This window comes from Malania oleifera, chromosome 3 (genome assembly GCF_029873635.1).
Source record: "Malania oleifera isolate guangnan ecotype guangnan chromosome 3, ASM2987363v1, whole genome shotgun sequence".
Taxonomy (NCBI): Eukaryota; Viridiplantae; Streptophyta; class Magnoliopsida; order Santalales; family Ximeniaceae; genus Malania; species Malania oleifera.
In genome coordinates, this window is record NC_080419.1 from 9,177,798 (window position 1) to 9,197,077 (window position 19,280).

The window sequence follows — 19,280 nt, forward strand, 5'->3', positions numbered from 1 at the left end:
TATAGGGGCTTTTCAAAGTTGAGGTAAGGGAAATATGTTATGCTAGGAGTTTTTGTAATGATATTAGAGATTTTATAGATGCATGACTACACCATTTTACTATACAGAATTTTCAGAATATGAGTTTGAAATAGTATTTGTTTTAGAATATGAGTTTAAATGCTTGTATGACCTGAGTAGATTTTTATGAGATGAAGAAATTTATACAGTTATTATAATATATCATACTATACTAAATTGAGGGACGGCGATACATAATGCCTTAATCTCAGTGAGAGATTATACAGATAAGGATATACATATACAGAGAAATTTACATGCATATACAGTTTTTATATGAGTAGTTTCATGAATAGATATATATATATATATATATATATATATATATATATATATATATATACATATACATGTATGCATATTTATTCAGATCAGTATGTGTATCACAGTGTTATATAGAATGTTATATATATAGAGATTACAGCATTTATAGTACAGAAAGAAGGAGTTACGGTAATTGTGGAAACATGATGAAAACAATAAAAGAGTATATATGTATATATCTATATAGTATCAGATCCCTGAGGAAAGATACACAGACAGATACAGATTACAGAACACGGTACCGTTGCTAGATACAGATAGAGTGCAACCACATATCTCATATAGTATGTGGGTACCGTCAGCCGTGCTCGGAGAGTATGCAGCTCCCCAATATACTGGGTTGAGGGGGCTGGTTTGACGAGGTGGTAGCCAGTCCCGAGCTTAGAAGAGGATGCAGTTTGGTCATGCTGTGGTAATATAGAGTATGATGACTTATCTGGAGGGCCGACCAGATAAAGTCCCGCCTACGGGCCGCACAACCCTGTCATGAGGGGTCAAATCGTGACGTATAGAGTTCCAAGGATACAAAATAGTTATATGTATGAAAACAGTTTTACAGTATATGATGAGAATAGTATGATATATTATCAGTATGAAAAGTAGGAAACATATGATACAATATATTTTAATTGAGAAAGAAAGAAATGTTTGAAAGATATGTTTTACAGATTATTTATTGCATTACAGTTCAGTTGCTATTTTTAAGTATTCTTAACTTAGTTGTCACACACTAGCAATAGCATATTTCCACTTACTGAGCGTCGACTCACCCCATTATTTTACCATTTTTCAGGTGAGCCAATTAGGCGAGTAGATCAGGCTCACGGATAGAAAGTAGTTAGATCACCCTGGCTATAGGGTGAGTTTTTGTTAGAGTTGTATATCTTTTTTTAAAGTAGATGACACTGGAGGGATATTTTTGTATGGTTTGTATATTCTAGATTTTGGTATTGTATAGTTTATGTATAAATGGTTTTATGATTTGTGTTTCTGCTGTGTAGGAATGTTTATTTTATATATATATATATATATATATATATATATATATATAAAATGATAAGACATTTGAGGTCGTTATAATTTGGTATCAGAGCCTAGGTTGCTAGGTTCTGTAGACTCTAGAGTGCACCGGGAAACAATATCAAAATATAGGGAAAAGATTTAAGGTTTAATTCTGTGATCTAGATACGGGATTTCGTGATTGTTTCTATGTTTTTCCTGGGGTGACAATTTCAGGAAAATGATAGTAAACTGTCGATGAGTCATATGTTTAGGTTGCAAGAGTGGATTTTGGGATTAGGAACAGAAGGGATAGTTAATAGAGGTTTTGGAGTTTTAGTTGAATAAGTTGAGTCTATAGGAAGATAGAATTTTGAAACGGTGTTCTATGTGTTTGCAGGATGGACCCAAGGGACAATAGTGCTCACGCTAGTGGGAATGATGGAGCGGGTCCTTCTAGCGTAGTTGGTGGGGATTCAGATGTTGTGCTACGCAGTGTAGCTCAGTAAGTTATGGCTGAGATAGCGCGGAGCTCTAGAGAGCAGGGAGGTCCATCCTCAGCTCAGGGATATACCATAGAGAAATTCATGAAGATGAATCCGCCGTCTTTTTCTAGAGCGACTGACCCTGCAATTGTTGAGAATTGGATGCAGGAAATGGAGAAGATCTTGACAGTACTTCACTGCACTGACGAGCAGAGAGTTATGTACGCTACATATAGGCTGGCAAGGGAGGCTGAGAGATGGTGGACAACCACCAGGTTGTTGGAGGAGCAGAGAGCTATACCAGTGCAGATGACCTGGGCTCGATTCAGGGACATGTTCTTTGATAGATATTATCCTGCTTCGGTCAGAGAGGCTCGAGTACAAGAGTTTCTGAGTCTGTCACAGGGGTCGTTGACTATCCCACAATATGTAGCGAGATTTATTGAGCTCTCTCGCTTCTGCCCTTATATTGTCCTATATGAAACAAAGAAGGCTAGAATGTTTGAGAGAAATTTGAGGCGGGATATTTACAGGCAGCTGGCGGTACCGAGGATCCAGGATTTCTCAGAATTGGTTGACAGGGCCATTATCACTGAGGAGAGTCTATCTGGAGAGACGGAGGCATAGAGTCAGAAGAAGAGGGCTGCGCCCTCGAGTTATCAGACGGGTCCCAGTCGAGGCCCTTTGAGAGGAGGTAGATCTGGTGGAGGCCAGAGACAGATGGTTGAGCACAAGGGATTCCGGAGTAGTCAACCTCCCGCCACTTGTGCTAGGTGTGGCCGAAGACACCCGAGTGAATGTCGATTTGGGGAGAATGTTTACTATCGCTGTGGGAGACCCAGTCACATGGCACGAGCATGTCAGATGCTATCAGGTTAGGCACAGGCTCCCAGACCATTTCGGGGTGGATATCAGGCGCCCCGCGGTGGCCAGCAGAGGAACACTGTGCCGGCGAGGGTTTATGCGTTGACACCAGGAGACGCTAAGACGGCTGGGGACGTTGTCACAGGTACTCTTACTGCTTTACCATATAGAATGATTGTTTTGTTTGATACAGGTGCCACACACTCTTTTATATTGGTAGGGTATGTGAAAATTACTAGAATAGAGACACAACCATTAGATATAGAATTGTCAGTGGGCACGCCGATGGGATTTGTGATTAGATATAGGAGGGTACTTCAGAATTTTCCAGTAAGTATTCAGGAGAGAGTGCTGTTAGCCAATCTTGTGGTCTTAGGAATGCAGGGGTTTGATGTGATATTGGACATGGATTGGTTAGCCATTTATCATCCTAACATAGATTGCCATCAGAAAGAAGTAATTTTCAGACCCCCGGGTGAACCAAAATTTAGATTTACGGGTTCGTGTGTGCGTGCTTCGCCACAGCTGGTGTAGGCTATTCAGGCGAGGAGACTATTATAAGAGGGTTGCTAGGGGTATGTTGCATACATAAAAGAATTACCAAAAGAAGTATTGAGACAAGATGACATACCAGTAGTGAGGGAATTCCCAGATGTATTTCCATAAGAATTGCCAGGTTTGCCGCCAGACTGTGAGATTGAATTTACTATAGATTTGTTGCTGGGGTCCGCACTAGTATCTAAAGCACCGTACTGTATGGCCCCAGTCGAGTTAAAAGAATTGAAAGACTAGCTGCAGGAGTTACTGGATAAATGTTTTATCAGGCCTAGTGTGTCTCCTTGGGGTGCGCCAGTATTGTTCGTGAAAAAGAAAGATGGAACCATGAGGTTATGCATTGATATAAGGAGATAAACAAATAGACAGTCAAGAATAAATATCCTCTCCCTAGGATTGATGATTTATCTGATCAGGTCTAGGGGACCCAGGTTTATTCTAAGATTGATCTGCGGTCAGGCTACCATCAGGTGAAAGTCAAGGCAGAGGACATTTCGAAGAGTACTTTTCATACCCGATATGGGCATTACGAGTTCTTAGTGATGCCATTTGGGTTAACTAATGCACCAGCGGTTTTTATGGATTTGATGAATCGAGTATTCCACCAGTATTTGGACCAGTTTGTGGTTGCGTTCATTGACGATATAAAGGTCTACTCGAGGAGTTCTGAGGAGCACGAGCATCATTTGAGGCTGGTGTTGTAGGTATTGAGAGAAAGGAAATTATATGCAAAGTTCAAGAAATGTGAGTTCTGGTTAAGGCAGGTTACTTTTCTCGGCCATGTGATCTTAGAAGCAGGAGTATCAGTTGATCCGAGCAAGATAGAGGCAGTGGTGAATTGGGGAGGCCGGGAAATGTTCAGGAAGTTAGGAGTTTTCTGGAGTTGGTAGGTTATTACCGACGTTTTGTGGAGGGTTTTTCCAGGCTATCAGGTCCATTGACACGACTTACGAGGAAAAATGTGAAATTTGAATGGACTGATGACCGTGAGTAGAGTTTTCAAGAGTTAAAGCAGCGGTTAGTTTTAGCTCCAGTACTAGCTATTCCATTAGGAGAGGATGGTTATGTAATATACAGTGATGCTTTTTTGAAGGGTCTTGGGTGCGTGTTGATGCAGCACGACAGGGTTATTGCATATGCGTCTAGACAGCTCAAAGAATATGAGAAAAATTACCCTGTCCATGACTTAGAGTTTGCTGCAGTGGTTTATGCTCTCAAAATTTGGAGGCATTATTTATATGGTGGGAAATGCGAGATTTTCACAGATCACAAGAGCCTAAAATATTTCTTCACTCAGAAAGAATTAAATATGAGGCAAAGAAGGTGGTTAGAGCTTATTAAAGACTACGACTGCACGATTAGCTACCACCCAGGAAAAGCGAACGTAGTGGCAGATGCTTTGAGCAGGAAATCAGGGGGATCCGTGCTGGCAGGTATGGAGATTCAGCACTCGATTCTAGTGGACTTGGAGAGGCTCAGTATAGAATTGGTGGAGGAGAGTCCTTAGGCAGTTATTGCCAGTTTGGTGGTTCAGCCTACACTTTACGAGAGGATTAAGGCAGCTCAGGGTGATGACACAGAGTTGGCAGCAGTGATGGCTAGAGTACATGATGGTCAGGCTGAGGAGTTCAGCATATCAGATGACGGAGTTTTGCGATTTCATTCTAGGCTATGTGTTCTTGCAAATACTGAGATTAGGAGGACTATACTGGAGGAGGCTCACAGATCTTTATACACGATCCATCCCGGCAGTACTAAAATGTACAGCGATCTGCGAGAGTATTTCTAGTGGAGTGGAATGAAGAGGGAGATAGCTGAATTTGTTTAGCAGTGCTTGACGTGCCAGCAAGTTAAAGCTGAGCACTAGAGACCAGCAGAACAGTTGCAACCATTGTTTATTCCAAGTGGAAGTGGGACCATGTTTCGATGGATTTTGCTACGAGATTACCACCGGTGCGGCAGGGATTGAATGCAATTTGGGTAGTTGTTGATCGTTTAACGAAGATTGCTCATTTCATTCCTATTAAAATCGGTTATTCCATGGACAGACTGACAGAGATATATATTCAAGAGATAGTTTGTATTCATGGAGTACCAGTATCCATAGTCTCAGACCGAGATCCTCGGTTTACTTCACGATTCTGGAAAAGTTTTCAGGAGGCTATGGGTACGCAGTTAGCTTTTAGCACTGCTTTTCATCCCTAGACTGATGGTCAGACTAAGAGGACCATTCAGATATTAGAGGATATGCTTCGTGCTTGTGTGCTTGATTTTGGGGGCAATTGGATCCAGTATATGCCGTTAGTGGAGTTTGCTTATAATAATAGCTATCAGGCTAGTATCGGCATGGCTCCATACGAGGCATTGTATGGCATGAGATGTCGTTCTCCTCTTTTCTGGGATGAAGTAGGAGAAAGGCGAGCTTTGAGTCCCGAGATAATACAGCAGACGTCCGACAAAGTTCGATTAATTAGAGAAAGAATTAAAACAGCACATAGTTGACAGAAAAGTTATGTAGACACTCGCCGCAGAGAATTGGAATTTGATGTGGGAGATCGAGTATTTTTTAAGATAACTCCTCTGAAAGGAGTTATGAGGTTTGGAAAGAAGGGCAAGTTGAGCCCTAGGTTTATTGGCCCTTTTGAGATACTTAAGAGAATAGGGTTAGTTGCCTACAAGCTAGCTTTGCCACCAGCTTTGGCTCGTATTCATGACATATTTCATGTTGCCATGTTACGGAAATACGTCCCAGACCCATCCCACATCATCAGTTATGCAGAGATAAAGCTTAAGGATTTGTTGGTATATGAAGAAGTATCAGTACAGATTTTGGACAGGAAGGTTCAGAGTTTACGTACTAAAGAAATACAGTTGGTAAAAGTTTTGTGGAGGAACCACGCTATAAAGGAAGCTTCTTGGGAGCTCGAGGAGCATATTAGACATAAATACCCGCAGTTGTTCCAAAAGGTATAGAGGTACTCAGGTAAAGCATAATAGTTAGATAAATTTCCTTTTGCAGGTACATGTATAAGATTTTAGCTAGTAGATAGTTTTTAGTTTTATATGTGTAATTTCCCATAACATAATATGTAACCACGGTATTCCTCTGCCACAAATGAGGGCTAGTAATAAAATAAGTAGACCCCATTTCTTCCATAGAATGATGAAGTGTATTAATGAGATCCAGCTAGTAAATTTCGAGGACGAAATTTTATAAGGAGGGGAGAATGTAGTGACCCGAAGAATAATAACATTTTAATAATAAGAAGGAGAGAAAATAGATACAGAAACAGAAGGAGGCCATAGACTTCGTCGATGAGAATGTACCGAGAGAGGTGCTGAGGCAGCCTGAATTTCGTCGATGAATACAGGGCTTCGTTGACAAATTTAATGAAGGATTCATCGACGAAGTGACGTGTCTCGTCAACGAATCCGGCAGTATAAAAATGGGAAAATCGAGATTTTTATCATTTTTCTCGCCGGTCTCTCTCTCCTCTCTCTCTCTCTCCTACGACTCTCTCTCCTTTCTCTCTTCGTTTTCGACCCCACCAATTGCCGGATCGACGATCCGAAGCTACCACGACGCTCCTGGTGGAATTCTCTACAAGTTTGCCGGAGCGGATCGTCGAGAAAACGAAGTTGGATTTCATCCCAAATTCAGGGTAAGGTCTTTTATTGAGTTTTTGACTTTCTGGCAGTTATAAGAAATGATGTAGACTAAGAAATACTGATATTTTGTTCTGGGATATTGTGTTTTCAGGATGTTGAGTTAGGAATCTTGCGGGTATAGAGCCAGATTTTTATAGGGGCTTTTCAAAGTTGAGGTAAGGGAAATATGCTATACTAGGAGTTTTTGTAATGATATTAGAGATTTTATAGATGCATGACTACACCATTTTACTATACAGAATTTTCAGAATATGAGTTTGAAACAGTATTTGTTTTAGAATATGAGTTTAAATGCTTGTGTGGCCTGAGTAGATTTTTATGAGATGAAGAAATTCATACAATTATTATAATATATCATACTATACTAAATTGAGGGACGGCGATACGTAACGCCTCAATCTCAGTAAGAGATTATACAAAAAAGGATATACATATACAGAGAAATTTACATGCATATACAGTTTTTATACGAGTAGTTTCATGAATAGATATATATATATATATATATATATATATATATATATATATATATATATATATATATATACACACACATATACATGTATGCATATTTATTCAGATCAGTATGTGTATCACAGTTTTATACAGAATGTTATATATATAGAGATTACAACATTTATAGTACAGAAAGAAGGAGTTACGGTAATTGTGGAAACATGATGAAAACTATAAAAGAGTATATATGTATATATGTATATAGTATCAGATCCTTGAGGAAAGATACACAGACAGATACAGATTACAGAGCATGGTACCGCTGCTAGATAAAGATAGAGTGCAACCACATATCTCAGATAGTATGTGGGTACCGTCAGCCGTGCTCGGAAAGTATGCAGTTCCCCAGTACACTGGTTTGAGGGGGCCGGTTTGACGAGGTGGTAGCCAGTCCCGAGCTTAGGAGAGGATGCAGTTTGGCCGGGCTGAGGTAATGTAGAGTATGATGACTTATTTGGAGGGCTGACCAGATAGAGTCCCGCCTACGGGCCGCACAACCTTGTCATGAGGGGTCAAATCATGACGTATAGAGTTCCAGGGATACAGAATAGTTATACGTATGAAAACAGTTTTACAGTATATGATGAGAATAGTATGATATATTATCAGTATGAAAAGTAAGAAACATACGATACAATATATTTTAATTGAGAAAGAAAGAAATGTTTGAAAGATTATTTATTGCATTACAGCTCAGTTGCTATTTTTAAGTATTCTTAACTTAGTTGTCACACACTAGCAATAGCATATTTCCACTTACTGAGCGTTGACTCATCCCATTATTTAACCATTTTTCAGGTGAGCCAGTTAGGCGAGCAGATCAGGCTCACAGATAGAAAGTAGTTAGATCACCCTGGTTATAGGGTGAGTTTTTGTTAGAGCTGTATATCTTTTTTTTAAGTAGATGACACTTGAGGGATACTTTTGTATGGTTTGTATATTCTTGATTCTGGTATTGTACAGTTTATGTATAAATTGTTTGATGATTTATGTTTCCGCTGCGTAGGAATGTTTATTGTATATATATATAATAATAAGAATTTTGAGGCCGTTACAAAAAGATAGTTTAAAAATAATAATAATGATAATAATAATAAATAATAATAATGATTTCAAAACAAAAATTAATTAATTAATTAAGTAAATTAATTAAAAAGTAATTACATGGGAGTATCAACAAGCACTCCCATTTTCTCCTCATGTATTTCCATCCCCATCCCATACCTCCCATCCCAAGCACATCCCTAGCCCATCTCATGCCCATTCCTTTATTTTTTTAAAAATTATAATTTCACCCCTCTCCCACACTTTTATAAATTATATTTTCTTCTCCAAAATTTTCCTATAAATAAGAAGTTCTCAACCTTCATTTTTTCATAAAAAATTTTCCAAAGGAAGAGGACTAGCGAGTGATATTATGAATTAGTGGTGGAGGGAGAATTTTTGTTATACTTAAAATTCTCACTCACCCACTCTTTCTAATCTCATTTTCAGAGATATTCGTGGTGACCGTTTCACAAGGTTAAGAAAGGGTAAGTAAATTTGATTATGTTAGTTTTTTATTAAAATTTTTATCCGAATTTATTTGTATGTAAATTTTGATTATGTTAGTTATTTTTCATAAAATTTTTCCTAAGTTTATTTTTAAGTATATTTAATTGTACTAGTTTTATCTTTAGTACACTCGTGTTTATTTTTTAGTTAAGAAATATTCTAAATCCCTTGGGTATTTTATAACATTAATTTCTATTCAAGAAAATATTTTTAACACAAAAATTGTGTGGCATGATTTTATTTCTACGTTGCATATTTCACGAAAATATGAGTAAAGACGACATGAGTTTATTTTTACGTTGCGTATTTCATGAAAATATGAGTAAAAATAATATCTTCATGATATTATTTTAATTGCATAAATTATATCATAAGATGTTTTTAAAACCTCTTATGGCTTAGAGGATACAAGAATTACGAATGTTCGGTACTGTAACTTAAAGTTTAAACGGATCAAAGTGCCCCAACACTGTTTACATAGTGGTTTTATACGGTAGTAAATTTCTCTTAAGTGCATACCTGAATTAGACCAGGGTTTAATAGGAAAAATCTCACTTAACGATGATATACGTTGATTTAGTTTGGTCGGTCAGCCAGTTAAGTTCAATTTTTGGACCGCACAACCCACTCATGGGGGTAAACATGACTTACGATTAACAGATCTAAGGGTGATTTTTACAGTATATGTATATACATATTTAATTACGTGAATAGAGCTATTGATGATTTAAAGGAAAAATATATGTTTATGTGAACAGGGACATCTTTGTGCCTAAATGATGATTTGAAGAAACACATAAGGAAAAGTATGTATATATATATACATGATTGAGTATTATGGTTATAGTTTTAAAGTTAAAAAGTTTAGTTTAACAGTTTAATATATGATTATAAAATTTTTCTACTATAGATGATAGTAAAAGTTTTATACAGAAATTTTTAAATTTATATTTATTTTTAAAGCAATTTTGAAGTTATAGTATTAAATATTATTTTATGAAATTATAATATTATAAAAGCTCATTTTGGTCAAACACTAATAATAATCTTATTTACTTACTGAGCGTCGTCTCACCCCAATCATTATTTTACATTTAAGATAATTTTGAAGAGCATATTAGACATCTAGCGTATCAAGTGCATGGGCGGGAGTAGAAAACTAGGGTAGAGTGAAATAAAAATTTAACATAATACAATTTAAAATATGTTGGTGTATTTTAGAATTTTAGAAATTTTAATTTTAACATTTGAGACGTATATTTGTAATAAAGCTAATTAGTGTTCTGGTAATAAAAATAATTGAAATTTATTGTGTTCGCTAAAAAATTTATACATAGTAACCCATTCGGGTTCGGGTCCTTACATAGAGAGCTCTAGGGCAAGGCTTAGATATTGTAGTTCAGAGTAAGTATTGGTGAGACATGGATTTGTTTTGTGTATTATGGGATGTATTATGGATTTTGGGGATTTAAGTTTGTAACTATGGTGACATTAGAACTCTGGTATGAGTTTTGGGGTTTTATATATATATGCATGCTTCCGCCATGTTGTTTTATATGAGTTTATGGACAGGTGTCCCGGTACCCCACTTTGGGTGCGGTTCGGTATAGTTATGGTATCAGAGATATACGTAAGTAGAATAGCATTTCGGGTCCCACCGGGTTCGGGGTGCTACAAAAACTGTCGTTGGATGAATTCCAGAATGTTTGCTCTCGAATTTTTGCCGATTGTTCCTATGGATGTAGGTATTGCCGAACCACGTAATTCAATGTGTTGTTCTTGCTATCATTTGTTTGTCGTGGTTATGTTCTGTATTTGCTATTTCATATATTGTTGTGTTTGACTTTTGCTATGCAAATTCGAGTTTTATACAACAAACCTTAGCATGAAAACATAACGATATGCTAAACATAAGGCCCCCTCTTGTGATAAGGAGAGTTCAGTTCTATTAGTCTCTTGAGTCTTTAATTCCACCGAGGAGTTTCTAATTAACAAAATTTTTTTGGTCCCTTGAATCTTCATCTTCACCCCCAATTAGTTATTGAATCTTAAAATTGCTGTTAAACATTAAACTTATATATTTGGATGGGAAGGCAAATTGATCAATATATACAAACTTAAAAGATCATTACCAAAAATGATTCCAAAAGTTTGGTAAATTATAATTTCTGTAAAACTTGATGCAACATAAAACCGCTTTAATGCGAAATAATAGGGAAATAGACCTAAATACTTTTCCTCTCATGTTTATGGGTAGACATGATTTGATTAAGTTTTGGATTTTACTAGAAAATAAAAATCAAAACGAAACTATTTAAAATAATTAATCGAAATTTGGTTAACTGATTTTTGGACTAATATCTAATGGTTAACCAAATTGAACCGTTAAGCACAATTTAAAATTTTAAAATCACTGCAAATATTTTTCTTTCATAATAATCAACATATAAGTTTTAAATATTCAAAATAAAAATTTGGGCATGACTATTAGATCAATACAATTTTTTTAAATTTAAATTATTAAAATTTTACATAATATTATATATAATATGTATTTTTTAAGTATATCGGCTCCAATTGATTAATTGTGGTTATTGAATGAATCAAATCGATAAAAAAAAAATATATTCGAACCAAAATCGAAACGAAAAAATGACTAATCAAAATTTCAATTTAATTTGATTTGATTTTCCTGCTTAACTCGATTTTTTTTATTTATTTTTCTCATCCATCCTTAAATATTACCCCTCACCAACCCACTAAAAGAAAAATTAGAGTCGTCCTTGCAATAAGCCCAACTAGCAGGGTCACATGCATGTTTACACCCAAGGCCAAAACAAAGAAAAGGCCACGAAGGTGTCAGATGCTTCTGGAAAGTAATTTGGCGCCATGCGATGTACCATTAAAGCATCCCAGTCATTCATTGAACCCCAATGACCTTTCCTCGACCCATCCCCACCTCAGATTCTGGTTCCTGCCAAGGCCACGTTTCCCCCTCCACCTCTCTTTGGGGCCGTGCAGTTCGCAAGACGTGGGTTCAAACTGTCCACCACCCGGTCCACCCACCCCACTATAAATACAAAGCTAAGTGTGCAGCTTTGTGTATACCGACACTCGCTGCATTTTTCTGTTAGTATTTCATCTAGTTGAGTTTATATATTGGTTCAGCTCCCAGCCAGTTGTGTATTGTATTCAGAGAGAGAGAGAGGTTGTAGTTCTGAATTAAGTTGACTTCAGATGGCAGTTTCAGGCGCCATGCAGATGCAGTCTATCTTCGTGAGGCCGATGACTGGCAACGGTGTTAATGCCCACTTGACTAGGTTGAACATGCACCGACTTCCGTCCCATTATGTGCCGTCTTTGCCCAGGAATAATGCTCCCTTGTTGCAAGTCCGGTGCATGGCTGGTCAGGTATATGGCTATAATTTAGTTCATTAAATTAACGTGATTATGCAAAGTAACTCTACTTCGTATGTTAAAATTTTGTCACGCTATAACAGGATACTGATAGTTTTGTTCCCAACCTTTTTTTTTTTTTTGGCCTCTCTCTTTCCTACATTAAAAAAAAAAAGAAAAAATTGTTTCTGGGTCGCTGCCAACTACTGCAAGTGATCATAACCGCTGGTTTGGTTGATCTTTCAGGAAAACCAAAATGAGATACAGCCACCGCCTCCTCCTGCACCCAAGGTTAGTGCGCTGCATGTCTATGCTAAATTAATCTCAGTTTACTCATTTATATGTATATATAAGGCTTGATGATCACCGTCTGACACTTTCCATGCGTACCCGCGACAGGTGAGCACCAAATTCTCAGACCTGCTGGCGTTTAGCGGGCCGGCGCCGGAGAGGATAAACGGGCGGCTAGCAATGGTGGGGTTTGTGGCGGCGATGGCGGTGGAGCTATCGAAGGGTGAGGATGTGTTTGCGCAGATATCGAACGGTGGGATCCCGTGGTTCGTAGGGACGACTGTGGTGCTGTCGCTGGCGTCGTTGATCCCTCTGTTCAAGGGGGTGAGCGTGCAGTCCAAGTCGGAGGGGGTGATGACTTCGGACGCAGAGCTGTGGAACGGGAGATTTGCCATGTTGGGTCTGGTTGCTTTGGCCTTCACTGAATATGTTAAGGGTGGTGCTCTTGTGTAGCTCACCCCCACCATCTTCTGATCTTCCTTTTGGACAACAACTTCTACTGTAATATTTTAGTGATTATCAATACTACTATCAATAGATAGATCGATGTTTTTACAGTAAAAACACTACTGTAATATTATTGTTATTTTTGGTTTATATTGATTGATATTTTAAGCCCATATATAAATTTATTAATGTGTTTAATTTCATAATCATGTGGGTAAATTAATTACAATGACCACAGAGGCTGCGCTGCCTAATAGTTTAAATGGAGGGCAGCTGTTTGATTCTTATAAATTCAATTTTATATTAAACATGAATTTCAAATATGATACTATTACAATTACGTTGTTAAGAGGAATAAAATATAATTTAGTGAAACTACTTGTGTGATTTACCTCTATTTTTTCATAAAAAAAATTTGGATGCAACATCTGTTAAACCAATTGTACAGTTAGGTAATAGTTGTAAATATGGTTAGAGAGTTAGTTAGTTAGAAAGAATATTGTTGTTACTTAACTTGTAATTTTGTTATCTTTTATGTTTTGCTTGTTCTCTTGTAGTTAGCTTCAGCTATAAATACCCACAGATGTAATGAATTATTTTAATGAGAATTCAGAATTTCTCTCCATATTTGGCTATTTCTTCACATGGTATTAGAGCCACATTAGAGAAATTCTCCTCTCATGACTTCGTATGCAACCTCTACAAACACTTCTTGTTCTCCTGTCAATTCTGCTGTTGATCCGAGCTCAAATCCGTATTACTTCCAGAGCAATGATGGTCCAAACCTGCATCTTGTCAATAAGGTTCATACTCGAGACAACTATCAGACATGGATCATGTGTGTTATAATGGCACTGAGTGCCAAGAACAAGCTGGGGTTCATTGATGAAACTCTGGCAGTTCCTCGACCTACTGATGCGAATTATGCCACCTGCAAATAAGGCAATGACACTGTGAAGTCATGGATCCTCAATTCATTGTCTGATGGTGTTTATTCCAGTGTAATGCTCATCAAATCAGCATGGGATATATGGACTGAACTTGAAGATCGATTCTCCTTGACCAATGGACTTAGGATCTTCCAGTTACAGCAATCTATTTCTAATTCGACACAAGGTCAAATGAGTATTGTTGATTATTTCACACAATTGAAGTCCTTATGGGATGAATCGATGAGCTATAGGCCTATTCTCGAAACATCCCATATTTCTTTGAAGATCTTGGCTGATTATCAGAATCAAGATTATGTAATGAAGTTTTTAATGGGTCTGAATGAGTCATATGGTCACATTAAAAGCCAAATCCTTCTCAGCAATCCTTGCCTCCCATAAACAAGGTATTTGCATTGCTTGTGCAAGAAGAGAGGCAAAGGGAGATTAGTTTAGTGAAAATTGCTGAACCAACAGCTATGCTAGGAAAAGCTACAAGAAATCAAGGATACAGGTAGAATTTTGGCAAGAAAGAGAGACCTTTGTGCTCTCATTGTGGACTTCTAGGACACATAGCTGAAAAATGTTACAAGCTACATGGATATCCTCTAGGGTACAAGTCAAGATCCAAGCACAATGTTCCTTCAACAAATCAAGTAAACTTGGTAACCAATATTGAGCAATCTGGTAAAGTGTAGCAGCTTCCATTCACTTAGGAATAACTCAGACAAATCGTGGCAATCATGCATCCCTCACCTAAAATGTATCCACTACCTTCGATTGCTCAAGTGACTGGACCTTTCCCTCAAAGTACAAATCCTTTTTTTGCAGATCATCTTTTCTCCACAATGACTGGTATTTCTTCTTGCTCATCTACTGTTTGTACTCAAGGCCGAACACAAAATGGCCTCACTTGGATCATTGACACTAGGGCCACTAATCATATGGTAAATTTTGTCCACTCGCTCACTACTATAACAACTTCCATTAATACATTTGTGAAATTACCTATCAATGCTCTTGTTCCAGTCACACACATTGGAACAATTTGTATAATACCTACCTTGCTGCTCACTGATGTTCTTGTTGTTCCTTCTTTTGCCAACAACCTAATTTCAGCCAGCAAACTTCTAAAATCCATTTCCTGCTGCCTTATTTTTCATGGCAAATATTGCTTTATACAAGAGCTGTAGACATGGAGGATGATTGGATTGGGTGAAGAGAGGGTAGATTTATATCATCTCCTCAATAAGCATTCAACTATGTCAGTCTCCAATACAATTTCCAATAAGCGTGGCCTAATTACTCTACATGTTTCATTGTTTGTCAATAATTCTAATTTTGATGTTTGGCATTATAGATTAGGACATCCCTCCAAATCTAGACTAGACTTGTTGCATAAACTTGTTCCTAAAATAAAAGAGTCCCATTCTAGTCATTGTAATATATGTCCTCGCTAAACAACAGAGGTTGCCTTTCCTAAATAGCATTAATAAATGTTCAAAAGCTTTTCAACTTGTGCATTGTGATATTTGGGGTCTTTTTTCTATTAAATCAATTGATGGTGCAAGGTATTTTCTAACCATTGTAGATGATCATACCTGATGCACTTGGCTATATTTACCTAATGCAATCTAAGGCACAAGCAAGATATTATGTGCAATCTTTTGTCTCTTTTGTTGAAACTCAGTTTCATATTACTATACAAACCATTCGTACTGATAATGGTGCAGAATTCCACATGCCTGATTTCTTTATTTCCAAAGGCATTGTCCACCAAAAATCATGTGTCTCTTCACCACAGAAAAACGGTGTTGTTAAACAAAAGCATCAACCCATTCTTGTTGTGGCTAGATCTCTTAGATTTCATTCCAACTTACCTCTTCATTTCTAGGGTGTGTGTTCTAACTGCAGCTTATCTCATTAACAGGTTGCCCACTCCAATTCTCAATGGCAAATCTTCTTTTGAAATGTTGTTTCATAAACTTCCTAACTATTTTCATCTTAGAGTTTTTGGTTGCCTTTGTTTTGCCTCTACTATTTCACATGGTCGAACCAAATTTGACCCTAGAGCAAAGTCTTGCATATTTGTAGGTTATCCTCATTCTATAAAAGGCTATAAACTATATGATCCACACACTCAAAAGAAATTCATATCCCACGATGTTGTGTTTCATGAACATATTTTTCCTTTTCAGGAATTTTCACATAATCATTCTTCTAATATTCCTCATCCAATTCTGCCAAACTGTATAAATTCCTCTGATATTATCACTTCAGAACCATCCACTTTTGAACTACCTTCCCATAATCCAAATATCACAACAAATGCAATTAATGTTTCTGTTGATTCCCCGAATGTTTCTAAAACTTCCATTCCTTCTGTTCCTTTAAGAAAGATTTCAAGACAAATTTGTCCTCCTCCTTATCTCTAGAATTATCAATGCTGTCTGCCTTCTTTGACAACTCAACCCAGTTTAGCCACTATTGCAGGCCTAGGCTGCCCTCATGACATTTCTCCCCACACATCCATTTCCAACCTTTCTCTTGCTCATTAGGCTTTTGTGTCCTCAATCACCAACCTTGTTGAACCCAAATCTTATAAGGAGGCATCTCTACATCCTAAATGGAGAAAAGCTATGGCTGCTGAAATCGAGGCTTTAGAAGACAATCACACCAGTACTTTGACTAAATTGCCTCTTGGAAAAGTTGTCACTAGTAATAAATGGGTTTACAAGATTAAGTTCAAATCTGATGGTACTGTTGAAAGGGCTAAAATACAACTTGTGGCCAAAGGTTTTACACAGCAAGCAGGCTTGGATTACACAGAGACTTTTAGCCCTATTGCTAAGTTGGTCAGTGTCAAATGCATCTTATCCATTGCTGCTATCAAAGGTTGGCACCTTCATCAGTTAGATGTCAATAATGCCTTCCTTCATGAAGACCTTGATGAGGAAGTTATACGCGTGGGCCTCCTAGATTTGCTAGCAAGGGGGAGAACATTGTATGCAAGATCAACAAGTCACTTTATGGGCTTAAGCAAGCATCACGACAATGGTACTCAAAATTATCTATCTCTTTGACAAAATTTGGTTACAAACAGTCACTTGTAGATTATTCACTCTTCAGTACTAAGGATACTGGTGAGTCATATACTTCTCTCCTAGTATATGTAGATGATGTGATTCTAGCAGGGAATGATTTACAGGAATTTAAGAGTCTGACACATTTCCTACATGAGAGGTTTAAAATTAAAGATCTAGGAGAATTGAAGTACTTCTTGGGGATAGAGGTAGCAAGGTCCAAACAAGGCATTTCCATCTGTCAACGAAAATATGCATTGGATATTCTCAAAGACTCAAGTTATATAGGCTCTAAGGCAGTCAAATTTCCTATGGAGCAAAACTTGAAATTGACTACAGAAGAAGGGGATTTACTTGAAGATCCCACTGCCTATAGAAGGTTAATTGGGAGAATGTTGTATCTAACTATTACAAGGCCTAACATATCCTATGCAGTTCAGGTTCTAACTCAGTTCATGGATAAGCCAACGACACCTCACTTGATTGCAGCATATCGGGTGCTAAAGTACATCAAAGCAATTCCTGGTCAAGGATTGTTCTTTTCAGCTTCATCAGACATACATTTGAAGGCCTTTTGTGATTCAGATCGGGCAGAATGCGTAGAGACTAGGAGATCAGTCACAAACTACTGTGTTTTCCTAGAAAACTCTTTAATCTCATGGAAATCCAAGAAACAGAAGACAGTCTCTCGACCATCTACAGAATCAGAATATAGATCTATGGCTGCTACTGTCTGTGAAGTAACTTGGCTGATTTTACTACTTAAGGATTTAAAGATTGAGCATACAAGGCTAGTTTTGATTTTTTGTGACATTCAAGCAGCACTACATATAGTTGCTAATCTGATATTCCATGAGAGAAGAAAACATATAGAGATAGATTGCCATATAGTTTGAGAGAAATTACAAACTGGAATTATCAAGACACTGCAAGTCACTTTGCAAAATCAGTTAGTAGACATCTTCACGAAACCACTTGGATATTCTTCCTTTACTTCATTGCTTCCCAAGATGGGTGTAATTGATGTTCATACTCAATCACATCCATATTGAGGGGGAGTGTTAAGCCAGTTGTACAGTTAGTTAATAGTTGTAAATATGGTTAGAGAGTTAGTTAGTTAGGAAGAATATTGTTGTTACTTAACTAATTTTTAGTTTGTAATTTTGTTTTTTATTCTATTTTACTTGTTCTCGTGTAGTTAGCTTCAATTATAAATACATGTAATGAATTATTTTAATGAAAATTCAAAATTTCTCTTCATATCTGGTTATTTCTTCACAACATCTGTTAATCGAGGTTCATACAAAGACAATAGGCTAAACGATAAATACATGTATAAGTAGCAGTGTATGATAAATTTTGTAATTAACTCTGGCTAAATCAAAAATAATTTTTATTACTTGATAAACTTGCATAGCTCATAAGAAACCAAAATAAGCTCAACTTCCTACCGCTGCATAAAGACACCATTTCATGGGCCCCATTTTAAGATGGAGAACCCAAAGAATTCATATTTTTAATAAAAATAATTAAAAATATATATAAAATTCGTGAATGATACTTAACTTTTTTAAAATTTTAAAAATATAAAATAAACTTTTATTTTTAATAGAATTTAATATATAAAAAAATATAATTCAAAATAAATTTTCTCCCTAATTACCTTTTCTTTCTTTTTTCCAAACAAAATTAATCAAAATAGACCCTTAATAATTATTGAACGGGAGAGTACATAAAATCACAAAATGTTGAGGGCAATCATACTTGTCAGTCATCATAAACTCCGCCAGCCACATAATTGCAGCACATTGTGTGAAATGGGGGTGGCAACAACAGTTCAAACTGTACCCGAAAATTCTGCTTTTCTATTTTTAATTTTTACATAATAAACTGGAGAGTGAACAACCTACCCACAGGATTCATAGGTCGTTCTGGGACCCTAATACTTTGGCCCGCCCTTTTTAATGTAGAAGGCAATTGATAGAGAGATGAACCAAGAACATGGTAAATATCTATACACATTACAGACAAACAACCAACCAACGTGAAGTCTACTTTTTTGTCTTTGCTTTCTTTCTTTCCACGATTGAAACAAAGGGCGTCAAACC

General features: G+C 37.0%; 2 protein-coding genes across 2 annotated transcripts; both read left to right on the plus strand.

Annotated features, from left to right (window-relative positions):
* Nucleotides 1-11,975: 11,975 nt before the first annotated feature.
* On the plus strand, nucleotides 11,976-13,333 carry LOC131150469 (early light-induced protein 1, chloroplastic). The gene is made up of 3 exons (XM_058101196.1): nucleotides 11,976-12,437; nucleotides 12,669-12,713; nucleotides 12,822-13,333. Exons 1-3 carry the CDS (start codon nucleotides 12,264-12,266, stop codon nucleotides 13,164-13,166), a joined length of 564 nt encoding a protein of 187 aa, XP_057957179.1. The 5' UTR covers nucleotides 11,976-12,263; the 3' UTR covers nucleotides 13,167-13,333.
* A 3,395-nt stretch (nucleotides 13,334-16,728) lies between these two features.
* On the plus strand, nucleotides 16,729-18,068 carry LOC131151152 (uncharacterized mitochondrial protein AtMg00810-like). The gene is made up of 2 exons (XM_058102401.1): nucleotides 16,729-17,146; nucleotides 17,266-18,068. Exons 1-2 carry the CDS (start codon nucleotides 16,729-16,731, stop codon nucleotides 18,066-18,068), a joined length of 1,221 nt encoding a protein of 406 aa, XP_057958384.1.
* Nucleotides 18,069-19,280: the final 1,212 nt, after the last annotated feature.